Genomic DNA, 16446 nt, shown 5'->3' on the forward strand with positions numbered 1-16446 from the left:
TGTTGTGTTGTTGTTGCTGCTGTTGTTGTTGCTGTTGTTGTTGCTGCTGCTGTTGTGTTGTTGTTGCTGCTGTTGTTGTTTTGTTGCTGTTGTTGTTGTTGTTGGCCTGCTGCAACAGAAACTCTGGGCTTTTACTCTGGGTCTTTTTTTTATTTAGTTTTATGTTTCCAGTGTTTTCATAAACCTGGTGGAGCAAAACGAATAAAAATATCCAGAAATAAACTTGATATTAAACCATGTGGACAGCAAAGAAAGGGTTTTATCTTTTGTTGATTATTTTTGCTCTCATGTCTTAGCTAAATTGAAACACTTCTTTTTATGAGTAAAACTAAAATATAGGGAAAATATCTGACATTGTTCAATAAATAATTTTTCATTTTAATGTTCCCATTTTTGAACTGCAAAACATGAAACTAGATTTTATTAACAGATTCATTTAAATTGTTCTAATTTAACATGTTAGTCTTGTTTCTATATTTCTTCATGTTTGCATTATAAGAGACATGTTAGTGTGTTAGCATGTTAGCAGCTTGTTCCAGTCTGTCAGTATCATCCCAGAGGGAATTATCTTCTCCATGTCTTTGCATGAAAACTACAGGAAATCAATAAGGGTAGTGTTTCTCCAGCACACACAGCGCTGTGTGTGTGTGTGTGTGTGTGTGTGTGTGTGTGTGTGTGTGTGTGTGTGTGTGTGTGTGTGTACTCTTGCGTATGTGGTAATGACAGACGGCGGTGTTGTTCATTCCTGTCCGGGTCGATATGACGACTGAGACGCTGCAGATCGCGCCCGGCTGTAGCCGCTGACAGCAGAAACGCTTTCTGGAGGACAACAGATGAAATGAGTTCATGTTCATGTTTTTGGACCCAAACGCTGAAACGGGACGGAAAATCAGGAACTTTTTAAACAGAGATTCTCCAGCAGAACTGTGAAACTGGATCCTTCAGTTCTCTACGCCCTGCTAACTTTGGAGAAAAAGGAAAATGTATTTCAGATTTTCAGATGTTTTTGTCTGACAACCAGAAGGTTGTGGGTTCAACTCCTCACCAGCTCTGGCTCCTAGTTACTCCAGTTTCATCTCACCATCTGAAAACTCTGGAAAACTGGGAAATCTAACTCCGCCTGTGACAAGCCTTGGTGTTCCTCAGGGATGCTTCACTGGGCTAGGTCTTTTAAAACGGTTTTCTTGCTTCCTTTGGATTGAATCTTGCCTCAGTACGATATTTTGCAGATGACATACAGATTTCTATGAGTTCTGGTAAAAAAAACCACTTCAAGCTGCATTGAAGAGGTGAAGTTGTGGCTGAAATCTTTCTGAGATAAACATGTTGACACCTCCAAACATCTAAATCTAAATATTATTGCAGTATTTTCCATTTTGCCTCGTACAGCAGCAGTTTCAGTTTCCAGTCTGTCCTCCATTGTTCATGCTGGTTTAATCTAACATGGCAGCTCTGAAAATGAAAGTAATTCTTGTTTATTACATACAACATCTTTACTGATTGTATGTCTCTCTAATATGTTTGCCTCTTTTTAGCGGTTTATTGTACAACAGTTGGTCAAGTCCTTGTTTTTATTTTTCTTTATGAATTGAATTATAAAGTTGAAAGAAGTTGCACTGAGCTGATTGGTGGATCACAATCTGAACCTGATGGAGTTAAACAAAATGAAGAGTTTGAATAAAATGAGACCTGTTCTGTTTATTTAAATTAAATAAACTGAACATCTGAAAAATAAAAATAAAGTGATTATTCACCATCCTGTCTCTTCTGTCCTGCAGCACCCTCAACAACAACAACATCACCCTCATCCCACTGTCCAGCTTCAATCACATGCCCAAGCTCCGGACGCTGTGAGTACGACACACACACACCAATACACACATTTTTTTTCTAAATGAGTTTTATTCGACTGTCCTGACAGCTGAGTAACTCTTCAGATTGTAAAACTTGGTTTGATCTACTGTATTTTATTGTGGGGCGTCACACTGAATACATGTGCACACCACACTTTTCAGATTTCTATTTCAGAATTATTTTTTTCTAAACCATGTTTCATTTATGAGCTTTGCCTGGATTTCTCTTTGAGGAACAAACAGCAGTGTGTGTGTGTGTGTGCGTGTGTGTGTGTGCGCGTGTGTGCGTGTGTGTGTGTGTGTGTGTGTGTGTGTGTGTGTGACTGTAACTGTGTGTGTGACCTGCGACATCCTGACTCGTTGAAGCGTCCTGCAGTCAGAAGCAAATCCGTTCTTTGTCGTTTTAATCCTCCTTGTCAGTAATTAGGGCTCGGCGGGGGGGCGGGCCGGACGTGGCTATCTCCAGGTGGGGCTGTGACTATAACCTGGATTTATAATGGGGCGCAGTATTAAATCTGCCGCCCGCTGCTAGCTTCAATGTGAGTGTCTTACTCCTTAACAGGATTTGTCCTCGGCTTTATTACAAAGGCAGGCGAGCGGCTGGCTCACAAAACGCTGACAACACATTCTGCTCTTCCTCCTCTTCCTCCTGCTGCTGCTCTTCATCTGTGTGCTGCACCTGATGCTTTCTGCAGCAACGGGTTAATTATACGAATACCTGTAGCCTTTTGTATTTTACATTACTTACAGTTTGGAACATTTCTGTAACTTGTTGTTTTCTCACTGTCTGCAGCGATATTTATCATCATGATTAGAGTTTATGAATTCTTAGTGTGAGCTTTTAGAGTAAAATAAATCTTTTTAAAATCTCAACTGTTTTCTGGTTCAGATAACATTTTACACAGCAGCTCAGTCTTCAATTATAAAACAAAGAAATTTTTCATATTTTCCTGAATTTTATGTCATTTTTGTGCATAAATGAAAGTAAAGTTTGGTTAATAACCAGAGAAAATTGATATTCTTCCACATCATTTCCTGTTTTCATTCCCAGTTTTTCCATTTCTCGAGATTGAGATTACTAGTCCAGTCCAGATTAACGGTCGCTCTCCTCTTCCTCGTCTTCTTCACAGCCGTCTGCACTCCAACAGCCTCCACTGCGACTGCCACCTGGCCTGGCTCTCTGATTGGCTGAGGGCCCGGCGGGGCCTGGCCCCCTTCACGCAGTGCATGTCCCCGGCCCACATGAGGGGCCTCAATGTCCCCGACGTCCAGAAGAAGGACTTCATCTGCAACGGTGAGTCAGTAGAAACATTTCATTCTGCAGTTTTCAATGAACAGCAGCTCATTTTATTGTTTGGTTCTGGTTATCAGTTTTGATAACCAGGCGATTGAATGGGAGACATGATGGAAAATAAGTATACAGCTTTTTAATATTGTAGTGAAAAACTTGCAACAATAATGCTTCTATTTTAGTTCATCAGAAGAGATGAAACAGCTGAGTTATCATCACATTTTTAAAAGTTAGTCTAGAGCGCCTGTGAGCCGAGCTAACAGTGTTGGTTTTATACGTGACGCCTGCATTGGCCAGCATTTATCTTCATAAATAAACCTTCCAGATCCTCCATTTTGAGTGAACAGTGGCATACAATCTGCACAAGTTACAAAAATATGGATTTGCACAAGTGTGGCTAACAAACAGCTAACTGATGGCTAACAGACAGTTAACGGATGGCTCACAAGCTGCTAGTGCCTGCATCACTCAATGCGTCGACTTTAAACCAGAAAGACTCCGCCATTTTTTATTTCACCATCACTAACTTCTCCGTTTCACCTTCGGAATCCTGGTGTGCTTGTGTCAGTTCGTTGCTGTTGATTAGTTTGAGCTCTGCTGCCACCTAGTGATTGAAGGACTGCTTATCATTGAAACATGAATAAAAAGCATGAACGTTAAGTATTGATTTAAAATCTCGTCATTCCTCCTCGTCTTTTCTTCTTCATGTCATGCAGGATTCTTCACAGCTCCTCAGCATTTATTGCCTCTTCCTTTTATTCTGTTTCCATCTCAGCCGCTTCCTGTACTTCTGCTTTCTTCTTGCTAATATTCACTCATATTTTATGTGCATATTTTGGCAAAATAATAAGCAACATTAAGATTCAGTTTCTTTCTTTTTCATATCAAAGAGATTGCGTGTTTTCCCAAAAGGTTTTTTATGCCTCAAAATCAACGCAGCAGCCACCACCAGAGATTAAAGTTCATTCTGAGGATACGAATCCGGCAGTAAGAAATATCCTGAAATATGAGGAAATATGGATAAAACTTCAGCTACAGCAGGAAGTAGAAACGCAGCTCCAGGCTGCAGAAGAGTTTTTTTGTTTCTGGCTTTGAGTGCAAAATAACTGTTCTGAAAGAAGCAGAAACTAGCTGTCCAATGCTGATTGCAGGTCCGGCACAGACGGAGCCGAGGGCGTGTGCTCCTCAGGTCGCAGTCTGCCCCCCCAGCTGCAGCTGCAACAACAACATCGTGGACTGCCGACGGAAAGGCCTGACAGAGATCCCAGCCAACCTCCCAGAGGGCATTGTGGAAATGTAAGATAGTTTGGGTTCACTTCACTTTCCCTGCAGCTGATCAGGTTTTCTCTCTGGTTTATTGGGTTAGCATTAGCTTCTGCTAACTTATTTACATATTTAGTAGTTTAGCGTTGGTGTAGCTAAGATTTTTGTTTAATGAATTAGGGGTGAGTGAAGGTGACTTTTTGATTAGCTGTGCCCACCACTCTTAATAACTACTACTGATTTTAGTTCAGACATATATTTTCCATTACAACCATGGCGGCCATTTTGTAAAATGTCCACCAGAAAAAAGAAAGACAAGATTAAGAAAATATATATCATTGCTATGGTTCAAAATATGTAGCAATGATTTGACAACAATTTGAGAGTAAAAATTTGTTTTCCATGATGACCAAGGTGGCCATCTTGAAAAACATAAATATTCTCAATAAATATGATTTCTCTGGGTGCAGTTATGAATGATTTGACATCCAAAGTATTTATCAGTGATAAATATTGACATGTTTAGTCCAAAAAAAACATTTTCCTTGATGACCGTGGTGGCCATCTTGAATTTTTCAGTGGCTAACATTTTTGTTTTGTTGTTTTTTTCCAAAAAGCAAGCTGAGTTACGTTATGTGAAAGATTTTGAAATATTTTTGATAGTTTTGGCGCTTGGATGAGGTGGTTATTTTGGGTGTGTCAAAATTTATTTTACAAAACTGCAACAGAAACACTTTTTTTTCACATCATGAGTCACATGATCAACAACAGGATGTTGCTACTGGTGTAGCACGAAGAAGACAACAACAGGAAGTAGTTGGTGGTGATGGCGCATTTTGTAAATTTTAATGATTTATTGCGTAAACAAACTTTTTCATGTCCAAGTTTTTGTTGTTTGATATTAGTGGAATATCGACAAAGATTTGTGTACATTTGCCAGCTATTGTCACAGCAACACAGTTTTCTAAAATAAAAGTAATAAATAGTTATTATTGTCACTTTTATTGTTTTCACAATATTAACACAAAATATCATGATGAAACTTTTAAGTCCATGTTGCCCACAGCTAGTACCACGATGGAGGAAAAATATCTCAAACGCATCATTAAAAGCCTGAAGTTCTGATGTTACACACCCACATACACACGCACACACACACACACGTTCCACCAGGGGACATGTTTGATATCCGTATCGATCGGCGTCCCCGGCCTGTTTGTGCAGAGGGCAGCTGCTTGATTGCTCTGTGACTGAAGGAGAAACTCTGCAGGACATTTCTACCACAGTTCTTTTTCCAACTCCTAATGTGACCATTGATATATAATAAACTGCATAAATTTATTTTTCCTCACCTAGCAGACATTTCATTAAATAAAATACTCTTACTTTGCAAAACAAACTTCTTTCTATTGGTACTAATTATAAATGCCTGGAAATGATTTTGTATTATTGTTTGACTTGTGATTATTTTAGATATATTCTAGGCTAAAAGAATAACTTTTTCCTTTTGTAGCCTTTTGTTGCATTTTTGACATTTTGCAGCGCTTTGTGGTGTTTTGCTACAATTTCCTGTTTGCAACATTTTGCTCCGTTTTGTGGCATTTCACAGAGCCCCGCCCTCTGTATGGATTGTTTGCAGTGTTTTGCAGCATTTCACAGGGCCATGCTCTCTGTTTGGAGCGGTTGTGATGAATGTTGCCACAGACAGAAGCAGAGTTTAACAGTTTGACGTATCGGCAGTTCTTTAATGATCTATGTGTTCATCCTCTGAATTTGCCGCCATTGTTTGCTTCCATCAGCTTCTGTTTTCATCAAGGTGTGACCCATTTTTTGTTTCACCTGTTCTGAGGTTGTTCTGCTGTAAACCTTAGAGACGTTTCAGCCTCTCCTTCAGCCAGGAGTCGGCTCCTCAGATCGGATTGGTTCTGTCAGAACCAAAGTGTTCTGGTTTCCTCCAGGTCTTGATAGAAATCAGCTTTACTGACTGCAGATGAATGCAGTCAGAACCAGAACCAGGAAGATGTTTTGGTTTTCATTTTAATCGGATCAGAGTTTCAGATTTATCTTCATTACTGATAGAAAGGAGGCAAATATGGATGGATGGAGAAAAGGAGGGATGGAGGAGGATGTGAAGAGGAAGAAAGGGAGGAAGAGGTGGGCTGGATTAGTTTCCATTCATCATCCTGACAGCCGACCCTCTGGCCGGCCTTGGGACCTCACCACACCTTCACTTTCTCTCCTCTAATTTCTCCTTTGCTGTCCTTTTTTCCCTCCATCCTCTCCTCCTTTTCCTCCTCCTCCTCTCTTCCTCTTCCTCCACCTTCACATCCTTTAATCCTTGTCTCTTGATATTCTGGAGTAAATCTGATGATTTTTTGGTTCATGATGGCAGTGAAGCCTGTTCTGCTCTGATGACATTCAGAGATTTATTGAAAGTAAAATGTAGAAATTTACATCTGGAGCTAAATCTTCAACTAAATGTTGAAAACCTCTCTGAGTTGAACTTTTAGTTTGGCTTTTAGTTTGCTTTCAACTAAAACTGATCAAGCAGAAAATCTTTTCTAATAATAATTATGGCACAGAACCAATGCAGCGGTTGCCGTTGTTGTTTATTTGTGCTGCTTTACCAACTCAGAGCTCTGTTCTAAGCTCCCTGGTCTAGTTAAAGTCCCAGGAGAATTTATGTTTGTGATGGTAGGAAAAACAGTCTAATGTTTTCTATGGAGACCAGGTGAGCCTGCAGCATACTGTCATCCCCAGTTTGATCAACTAAAAGTAAAGCAACTAACTAAATTTATTTTCCATACAAAAATCCCAACTGGGAACCTTTGTATTGATGTGTTTCTGGTACGTCTGTAAATCTGCCACACAGCTACATCTGCTAACAGCAGCAATGGAAGCTGCTTCTCTCGGTTGATTTCTGCTTCAAACCGATCTGATTGAACACTGGAAAAGACTGTTTCAGTGTTCAAGTTGTGCTAAAAGGAAGATTGGATTCAGTATTTTTGCAAGCAAAGAATGAAAAAAACTTGAAAAAGATTAATTTCAATAAAACTTTTATTTCTCAATAAATAAAACTAAAATAAACATTTTGATATTAACTTATGATGTATTTGCAATAGTTGAACCTACATTTATGGAGTTTGTTATTTTTCAGATTTTATTTTTTCAAATTTTTGCTTTTCAGATTTTATTTTTTCAAATCTCATTTTACAGTTTATGTTCCTTTCTTTTCGGGGGCCTCATCCTTCCTCTGAAAAACAAGTCAGATTAATTTCTATTGGTCAGTGTGGAGCAGGAGCGAGCGTTCCTGCTGTGTGGAACACAATCCGTTAAGTCCAGCTTGAAAAGATTGCAAATGCAAAACTTTGTTTAACAAAATAAAATAAAAAATAAGAAAAAACACCTACAAAATTTAAATACATGAAAAAATCCTGGTAGAAAAATAAAATTGGAAGAAATAGACAACTGCATTGGTGTTCATTCAACTTTAAAAAAATTTTATTGAGAAGTTTTTTGAATTTTCATTTTCGAAATGCTTTTTTTTCTCCAAATGTCAATTTTTGAAATATATTCCTTGCTTGCAATAATACTGAAACAAATTTCTGTTTTTGTTTTACTATTTTTATGTGATGAAAGTTCAGCCTTTAAAGTCGACCAGGGATTCTCTGACTGATGTTTTTCTTCCTGAAGCCGTTTGGAGCAGAACCTGATCAAAAGCGTCCCGCCAGGAGCGTTTACAGCCTACAAGAAGCTGAAGAGAATGTAAGTAAACTGACACACACAAGACAAAGTTTTGTTTAGATACTGAAAACTTTAAATATACTCCATGAATTATATGAACATTGGGATTGTCCTTGTATTACACCTAGGTCCCGGTAATGTAAGTATGTATTCAAATCAAAAGGCATGTTAAACCACATAGACAGACACACACACACACACAATAATAATAATCCATATGGATCTGTTAATTTTCCTCTTCCTACCTGTTTTCTCACCTCTGTCTCTTCAGATTTCAAGACTCTCTCTCCTTTCGTTGCTCTCTGATTTTTCTCCTGATTCGTTGTTTTTCATGTTTCTGATCATTTGTCTGGCAAGTTGAATCCCGTTAGCGATTTTGTCCGTACTCTCATTCTGCCCACAGAGACCTGAGTAAGAACCAGATCTCCGACGTGGCGGCGGACGCCTTCAGCGGACTGCGGTCGCTTACTTCACTGTAAGTGCGTCATGCATCCTAACACGCAGGACAAGAGAAAAGTAGTCAGGAAGTCACTGAATAAAGGAGTTTCACATGGTGCTGAGTTTGTGTCTTCGTTTGTCCCTCACAGGGTTCTGTACGGCAACAAGATCACTGAGCTACCTAAAGGAATATTTGATGGACTTTCTTCCCTGCAGCTACTGTGAGTCTTCAGAAAACTGAAATATTTTAATCATTTTAGCTTCCCGACACCAGAACAGAGAAGGAGATCGATGCAAGGTGGAAATGCAAATGAAAAGTCAGGATGTAAGAAAACAGAGATTGAGTCGAACAATGACTTTGTTTTTTAAATTACTCAGTTAAAAATGAACAGCAGTAATTTGGGTTATTTAAAAGATGAGCAGAAAAAGATGGTGATTTATTTTCAAAAGTCATGTTTTCACCATGTTAATCATTCATTCTTAAATGTCATAGTTGCAAGCATATTTAGCATGTTAAGCTATCTAGCTAAATAAATACAAGAGAATATGATGCTACATAAAGAGAAGAGAAAAAGATGCAAGGCTCATGTTTCTACGCTGCATCATTTAGTACATCCAACTTTTTAAAAACAAACTGATCCTCTCCTCACAGTTTCCTGGACCTGCTGTCACCATATTGGACTCCACAGCAGACCTTCAGTGGTCATAATGTTCTGCTTGTTTTCTTGACTGTGTTTCAGACTACTGAATGCCAACAAGATCAACTGTCTGAGAGTGAACGCCTTCCAGGACCTGCAGAACCTGAACCTCCTGTCTCTGTATGACAACAAGCTGCAGAGCATCAGTAAAGGCCTCTTCACTCCGCTGCGCTCCATCAAGACTCTGTAAGTTCAAGATGGCCGCCATGGTCGTCAAAATAATGTATTTTTGAACAAAAGGTCCCAATATTTATCATAGATAAATACTTTTGGTGTCGAATCATACTTTATTGGACCTTTAGAAATCGTACTTACTGATAATATTTAGATTTTTCAAGATGGCCACCATGGTTGCCATGAAATGGTAATTCTTGCACTGAAACTGTCAATTAGTTGAATGTGTTTGGTGTCAAGTCATAGCCTACATATTTTGAACCATAGAAATCATACATATTTTGTTGATCTGGTGGACATTTTACAAAATGGCTGCCGTGGCAGTAGTGGAGAATAAATGTTTGCACTAAAACTGGCTGCAGTTTTTACCAGTGGTGGCCTCAGCTAACCACAACATTAGCTTCACTAATAGCCAATTTGCCAGACAAGAATCTTAGTTATGCTAAAGCTACCACTAAACACAAAACATTAGTGGAAGTTAACACTAAACATATAAAAACATTAGCAGAAGCTAATGCTAACCATTTAGACCAGTGTTTCTCCACCCTGGTCCTCAGCCCCCCTGCTCTGCATGTTTTAGATGAGCCTTTATTCCAGAACAGCTGATTCAAATGATTGCATGACCATCAAGTGCTGCAGAAGCCTGTTAATCACCCAGAGATACGATTCAGGTGGCAGAAGGGAAACACCTAAAACATGCACGACAGGGTGCCTGAGGACCAGGATGGAGAAACACTGATTTAGACGATTGTGTCTCTTCTTCTTCCAGTTGATGACTGATCTGAGATTCGCTAACAGCAAAGTCCTCAATTTCTGATTCTGCTTCATTTTATCACTTTAACATTTTATGAACATTGCAACCAAACTGGAAAATATATGATATGACATAAAGTTTATTCAGGTCATGAAAATGGGGAACATTTTATGGCAATAATTGGCTAAAAGGGCTCCAAAACAGCAGCCATCTTGAACAATGGTGTCATTCTGAAATTAAGTAAATGATGGGAAATGTGAAAAACATCCCACAAGAGGGTTTAAGGTTTATTTTTGAATCCATATTTGGAATATATTTACAGCAATATTGTTCATGCAACCAGCAGTATTATTATTATTATTATTATTATTATTATTGTTATTGTTGTTACCATCCTGTGTGTCTCCAGCCACCTGGCCCAGAATCCCTTCACGTGTGACTGTCACCTGAAGTGGTTGGCCGACTTCCTGTTCGATAATCCCATCGAGACCAGCGGCGCACGCTGCAGCCACCCGCGCCGCCTGGCCAACAAACGCATCAGCCAGGTCAAAGGCAAGAAGTTCAGGTGCACAGGTGAGCGTCGCGCTCTGCTCAAGGGTCAGGGGTCATCCTCCCTCTGAATCCTTCCAGACACAGACATGTTTCATTTGGGTTTCATCTAGGACCAGACATTTATCGTTTATCATTTATTGTTTACCACTTCTTATCATGATAAGAAGCTTAGCTCCTCGTTGTTATGATAATGATGTTTAAAAAGAATTAGAAAATTATTCTTATCTGATTTTTAGTTTTACTATTTTCTCTTCTGTTTATTCAAAGAAAGCATCTATAAATATCGATACATTTGAAAATATGGTTAAACACAGTCATATGATCAAATGGGAATGTTTTTCAGACTTTGATAAACATCCAGAATCCAGAAAACCTGTTGAAGGCTGCAGAAAACCTGAGACTCTGAAGAAGAAGAAACAAACAATTTTTAATAACTAGACTTTGATGTATTTCAAGAAATAATTACATTTAATTTTCACCAATGAAAGAGTAAAAGTACCAGTAATACTTTTTAACATCTATTTTTCTTGACATTTTTACATAATTTTTTCATCAATATCAACATCTGATAGAAAGAAATTTATCCACCTCTCTCTCTTTTGTGAAAGTTGTATGTTTTTCTTTATTTAAAAAACTAAAAAAATAGCAAAGAAATTAGGATTAAAAAAAATACATTATTTCAAAAATTATCTCTTTATTCTAAAGGTTGTATTTACTTAGCTGGACTCTGTAGAGTAAAGGCTACAGACGTCTGGATTAGATCAAAGCAGATTCAGGTGATAGAATGGCCTAGTCAAAGTCCAGACCTGAATTTAAATGAGAATCTATGAAAAGCTGATGTTCTCCATCCAGTCTGCTTGAGCTGGAGATGACAGATGGGAAAAAAATTATTTTATCACAAATAACCTGCTTTGCTTCTTTATTGTTTTTCTATTACATTGTGAGATCCATGTGTTGCATTGGCAGGAAGTCTGAGGGGGCGTGAAGACTTTCTGACATGAAATGATTTCTGTCGTTTCCTCCGCCTCCAGCCTCTTACAGAGCTGCTGCATGTTTTCCTGCCAGCAGGGCGGCGCTGTTTCAGATCTGTTTCCGACTCATGTCTTGTCAGAGGGTTGTTCCCCGTCACGTTCCTGTTGTTGTTCCCAGGTTTTAAATTCTCGACTGCCTCGGTTCTCGCTAAGCGCCATCTGTAGCTCCGCCCCCTGCCACGCCCTGTTGGAGGCGGCAGCCTCTGCTTCAGCTCTTCCTGTCTGTCGCTTCTCCTTCCTGTGCTCCCCCCGCTGCCTCCTCCTCTTGACCCCTGACCTCTCTCTGCCCCCTCTGGCCCTGATTGACTGGTGCAGCTCTCTGTCGCCCCGCCTTCCTCCTGTGTGGACCTTCATTCTGATTGGTTCTGCAGCTGTCTCTTGTGCTTGATCTAACCATGTGGCCCCGCCTACTGTGACATCACATGGTTCCGTCAAGCGCCAGGGACCGCGCGGCACACGCCCTCATGCCTCTCCCGGCCAATCACACACCTCGGAGCCTGTAGGGGTTTGGCTCTGACCCCTCTGACGCCGTGAGAACGTTCTGCTTTATCTTTGTTGCACAATCATAATCTGACGTCAGATATTCCAAATTTCAGCGCTGACTGACGGTAAAACTTCACAGAGCTGGTTGCAGGTGGAGATTTTCATTTTAATGTGTTTTTCCCCCTTAAAAATGTTAAAATATATTTTTTGCACTTTCCTTCAGTTTGACTCCTGCTTCCTGTTCTCTGCTCCTTCACTTCCTCTTAGCACAGCACCACTTCCTGTTAGCGCTGGTCGTGCTACTCTCGTACATGTTCCTCATTGAATAAGACTTGTTTAATAACAGAGGTGAATTCCTCTGGGGTTAAAGGTCGTGTGTCCACTGGATGAATTATCTTTTAAAGTTTCTGAATGTTTTGTATCAACATTTTGAATCCACAGCTCTCTCCTCAGTTTGGTGTTTTTATTTTTTTCTGTCTTCTTGCTGGTTTTAATCTCCTGCCCCTCTTCCTTCTCTCTGTTTCTGTGTCCTCCACTGTGGCTCGCCCCCTGCAGGTCAGGAGGATTACCGCAGTCGGCTGAGTGGGGAGTGTTTCCAGGATCTGGTGTGTCCGGAGAAATGTCGCTGTGAAGGCACCGTGGTGGACTGTTCCAACCTCAAACTGACCCGGATTCCTCCGCACATCCCTGAACACACCACCGACCTGTAAGAAACAGAAAATGTCTGCAATCGAAAGCATGCATGTTAGCATCGCTTTGCATCATGATGTCAGTCTAGAATACTCAGTCTGACACCATCAGACCGAGTATTGTCAGACATCAGTTCCGACATGATGATGTCAGATCAGTAGAATATTCTTCTACTGACAGAAACTGATAATTCACGTTAATAATGCCGCTACGTCTGGAGGAATAGATCTTTCCTAAAAGAACATAAAAACAATTTGTAGACGTTTCTGGAGACGCTTCTTGAGGTCTGGTGGACAAAATGACCGTCGCTACACCCATAAGCCAGGGGAAGCATCCCAACTGTGAAGTATGGCACCATGCTGCCTAACTTGGCTTTTCTTTTTTTGTTTTCTTTCTTGTGACATTTTATGCTGCTTACCATCTGATGGTCCGGTCGACCCGGTTCTACTGGAACCAGAACATCTGCTCCACCTCCAGCTGCTGTGGTTCTGAGTCAAACCAACCTGTTCCCCTCCTGGCCTGTGGGGGCGCTGCACCAAGAACCACTGAAGGAAACGACACAAAAACCTCTGAAGACACTGAGAGCAACTTCCTTCTTCACCAGATGGAAACAAGATGGAGGCGTCAGATTTTAGCGGTTGGAGGATTTCTCTTTAGTCTTTGGCTAAAGACCAGGAGCCATTTCTGCTGCTAGCGCTAGGCTAGCACGTTAGCTTTGGTTGTATTTACCCAGAATGCTACTTCCTGCTTTTGGAGTGGTCTCTGGTCCGCTTGGCGTTCACATTCAAGCTGAACCAGAGTTCACTTCAACCAAACCCAGACCGAGGTTTGGAGGACCAGAGGTCAGAGGTCAATTAGCGTTTACACCTCACAACTGGACTTTATAGAACAATGGACAGGAAGAGGTGTGTCGTCCAAACAGGAAGAGGCGTGTCCTCCCGGCCTTGTCAGGGAATCCGAGCTGCTGATTTGTTTCTGCTCCCTGAAGAGGAAGATGATCCGCTTCTCTTCGGCTGCAGGTCGGATGGTGAACTAATCAGAAAATGTGAAGCGTTTCAATGAACTGCAGCAGGAAACGGCGCCTCATTTCCACCAAAACTCTTCAGGGTTTTTATAAATCATTCTGGTTTTACTTCATCCAGGTCGCTCCGTGTTTTAATGCCACGCATCTCATTAGAAAGAGTTCCCTGGAGCTGAGCTTTCACTTTCATCCTGCAGTTCACACACACACACACACACACACACACACACACACACACACACACACATCCTCTTAGCAGCACCTTTTTAGTACAAATGACCTCAATAAAGCAGATGTCTGGCTTGCTATCTGCCCAGCTGTTTTCTCTGGGCTCAGGGCGATGCGGCTATTGATGACTACATAGAAAAGATTCATCGCTCTTCCTCCTCCTCTCTTTTATTTCTTCATCGTTCTTTGTTTTCCGCTGCATCATAGTTCAGAGCTCCGTGTTTCCTCGCTGCATGTGAAACAGAAAATAAATTAATCAACTTCCATCTCTGCCCTGTTCTCTGCAGGCGGCTAAACGACAATGAAATCTCTGTCCTGGAAGCTGCTGGGATGTTCAGGAAGCTGCCCAACCTCAAGAAAATGTATGTTTATTTCCAAACACGCTTCTCATCTGAACTGTTTTTATTTTCACTCATGAGAGACTCACTTTGTTTTATGACTCAGATCAACAGCTTCATTAGGATGAGGCGTTTAAAGCAGGTTAAAGGGAGATGAGTACACCACACTTTTGAGATTCTTATGACTAGAAATGTTAAAACCTTTGAATCAGTGTCCTTTCAGCTCACTGTCACATAAAATCAAAGGAAAATAAAATAATTAGTTTCAGGATGAAATGAGGAGACGTTTCCCTTTGGCCTTTTCTTTAATTGATAAGACGAACAGCCAATCAAATCAGAGGGTTTATGAGTGACTGACCAATCAGAGGAACCAAAGTTCTCCAGGTTTCTCTTAACAAACATGGATTTGGTGGAAAATAATCTGAAAAACATTGTCAGTGTGGAAGATCCAACAATCATCCACTTCGGTTTACTTAATTTCTAAATACAGAGTCTGGAAAAATGTAGAATTTGGATAAATATCCAAATTCTACATCTACCTGCAAGTATATCTGTAATTTTTATTCACAAATACATCGTATGCTTCTTGGTTAAACCAAAGATGAATTCATCCAAATCAATAACTGTGAGCTGCAGCTACAAATCTAAACAGTTTCTTTATGAAACGTTTTCAGGAACCAATGTTCATACACCGCCTGGCGCCATGGCAACAAGACTCCACCCACAACCTGTCATAATAAAACTATGATCAAAACATTTAGAAGCGTTTAACTACTCAGTTCATCCGACACAACCACGCATAGAAACAATGATTGAAAATGTGAAATAATAAATAATGATCAATAGAAAACAAATATCTTCCAGAACCTGATCATTCAAACAGCGTTGATCCTGCTGGCCGTAAAACCCAGATTATTTTTTTTCTGCTGATCGTCAAATAGACTAATGAGAATGTTTAAGCAATAAAACCAAAAACACCATAATTAAGCTTTCATATTGTTCCTTGTTATTTAACAAATAAAATGAAAGTTATCAGCCACCAGGGAGCAGAAAGCCATCAGGATATTAAAATAAAACAAATTTTAAAAATCCTGGGCTCAGCGCTGCTTTACGACTCGAACAAAACATTCAGGTTTTCCACCAGCAGCTGAGATTCGTATGAGTGAACCTGATGTCAGGTTCTGGATTTAACGTCAGTTTCAACAACATGATAAAAACATGTAAAATAATAAAAACATAATGATAATGAGAGGAGGAAGAGCTGCTGGATGGAGGAGATGCAGAAAAGCTCCATCTTGGATGGATCAAATATTGAATGGAAAACCAAAATGGACCTTCAGTCCAGATTTACAGTCGGTCCTTATCTGCAGAGAGAGAGAAAGAATGTGTGTGTGTGTGTCAGAAGAAGATAGAGAAAGATGGAGCAGAGTCGAGTGTTTGATTTATTGGAGAGGAAATTGCTAACCATCCAGCAGCATCACTGACAATATAGATTGGTTTGCTCTCATTTCCATTTTCCTTCCTTCCTCTCCTCCTCTGCCTCCCTCGTGTTTGCTTTGCTTTAATGCATCTGAATTCATATTTGTCTGCCATCATTTTTTAGTTTGTTCCTACCCTGAATGGTCCGCTCCTTTCTGATGAGCAGAACCACAAGCCAGCAGCTGAAAGCTGCTCAAAGCAACCTGTCATGGCGGCCACTGGTGGCATTCACAGGACGTCACTAGCTAACGAAACGACGTTACGATGTTATCTCGTAACCATAGACGTAATATAAGGATAGACCCTCATGGACCGCTCTTGCCTATTGTCGCTGACGAGATTTAGGGCGGCCATCTTGGAGCGGTACTCCTCTCCCCTCAGCATTATGTGTTTAGCAGCACAATGACGT

At 40.3% G+C, this 16446-nt stretch overlaps 1 protein-coding gene across 1 annotated transcript in view; it reads left to right on the top strand.

Moving 5' to 3' along the window:
• Positions 1 to 1745: 1745 nt before the first annotated feature.
• The window catches only part of LOC106940397 (slit homolog 3 protein-like), a 20495-nt gene continuing 5794 nt past the window's right edge, over positions 1746 to 16446 (top strand). The window contains exons 1-10 of the mRNA XM_015023134.1: positions 1746 to 1850; positions 2984 to 3147; positions 4296 to 4440; positions 8101 to 8172; positions 8555 to 8626; positions 8739 to 8810; positions 9330 to 9473; positions 10625 to 10788; positions 12837 to 12987; positions 14508 to 14582. Of these exons, the coding sequence (XP_014878620.1) occupies positions 1831 to 1850; positions 2984 to 3147; positions 4296 to 4440; positions 8101 to 8172; positions 8555 to 8626; positions 8739 to 8810; positions 9330 to 9473; positions 10625 to 10788; positions 12837 to 12987; positions 14508 to 14582 (1079 nt within the window). The 5' untranslated portion in view covers positions 1746 to 1830. The remainder of the gene's footprint in view (positions 1851 to 2983; positions 3148 to 4295; positions 4441 to 8100; positions 8173 to 8554; positions 8627 to 8738; positions 8811 to 9329; positions 9474 to 10624; positions 10789 to 12836; positions 12988 to 14507; positions 14583 to 16446) is intronic.

The sequence above is a fragment of the Poecilia latipinna genome, unplaced genomic scaffold, assembly GCF_001443285.1.
Source record: "Poecilia latipinna isolate Pla-1442-1.1 unplaced genomic scaffold, P_latipinna-1.0 Scaffold3210, whole genome shotgun sequence".
NCBI classification, from domain to species: Eukaryota; Metazoa; Chordata; class Actinopteri; order Cyprinodontiformes; family Poeciliidae; genus Poecilia; species Poecilia latipinna.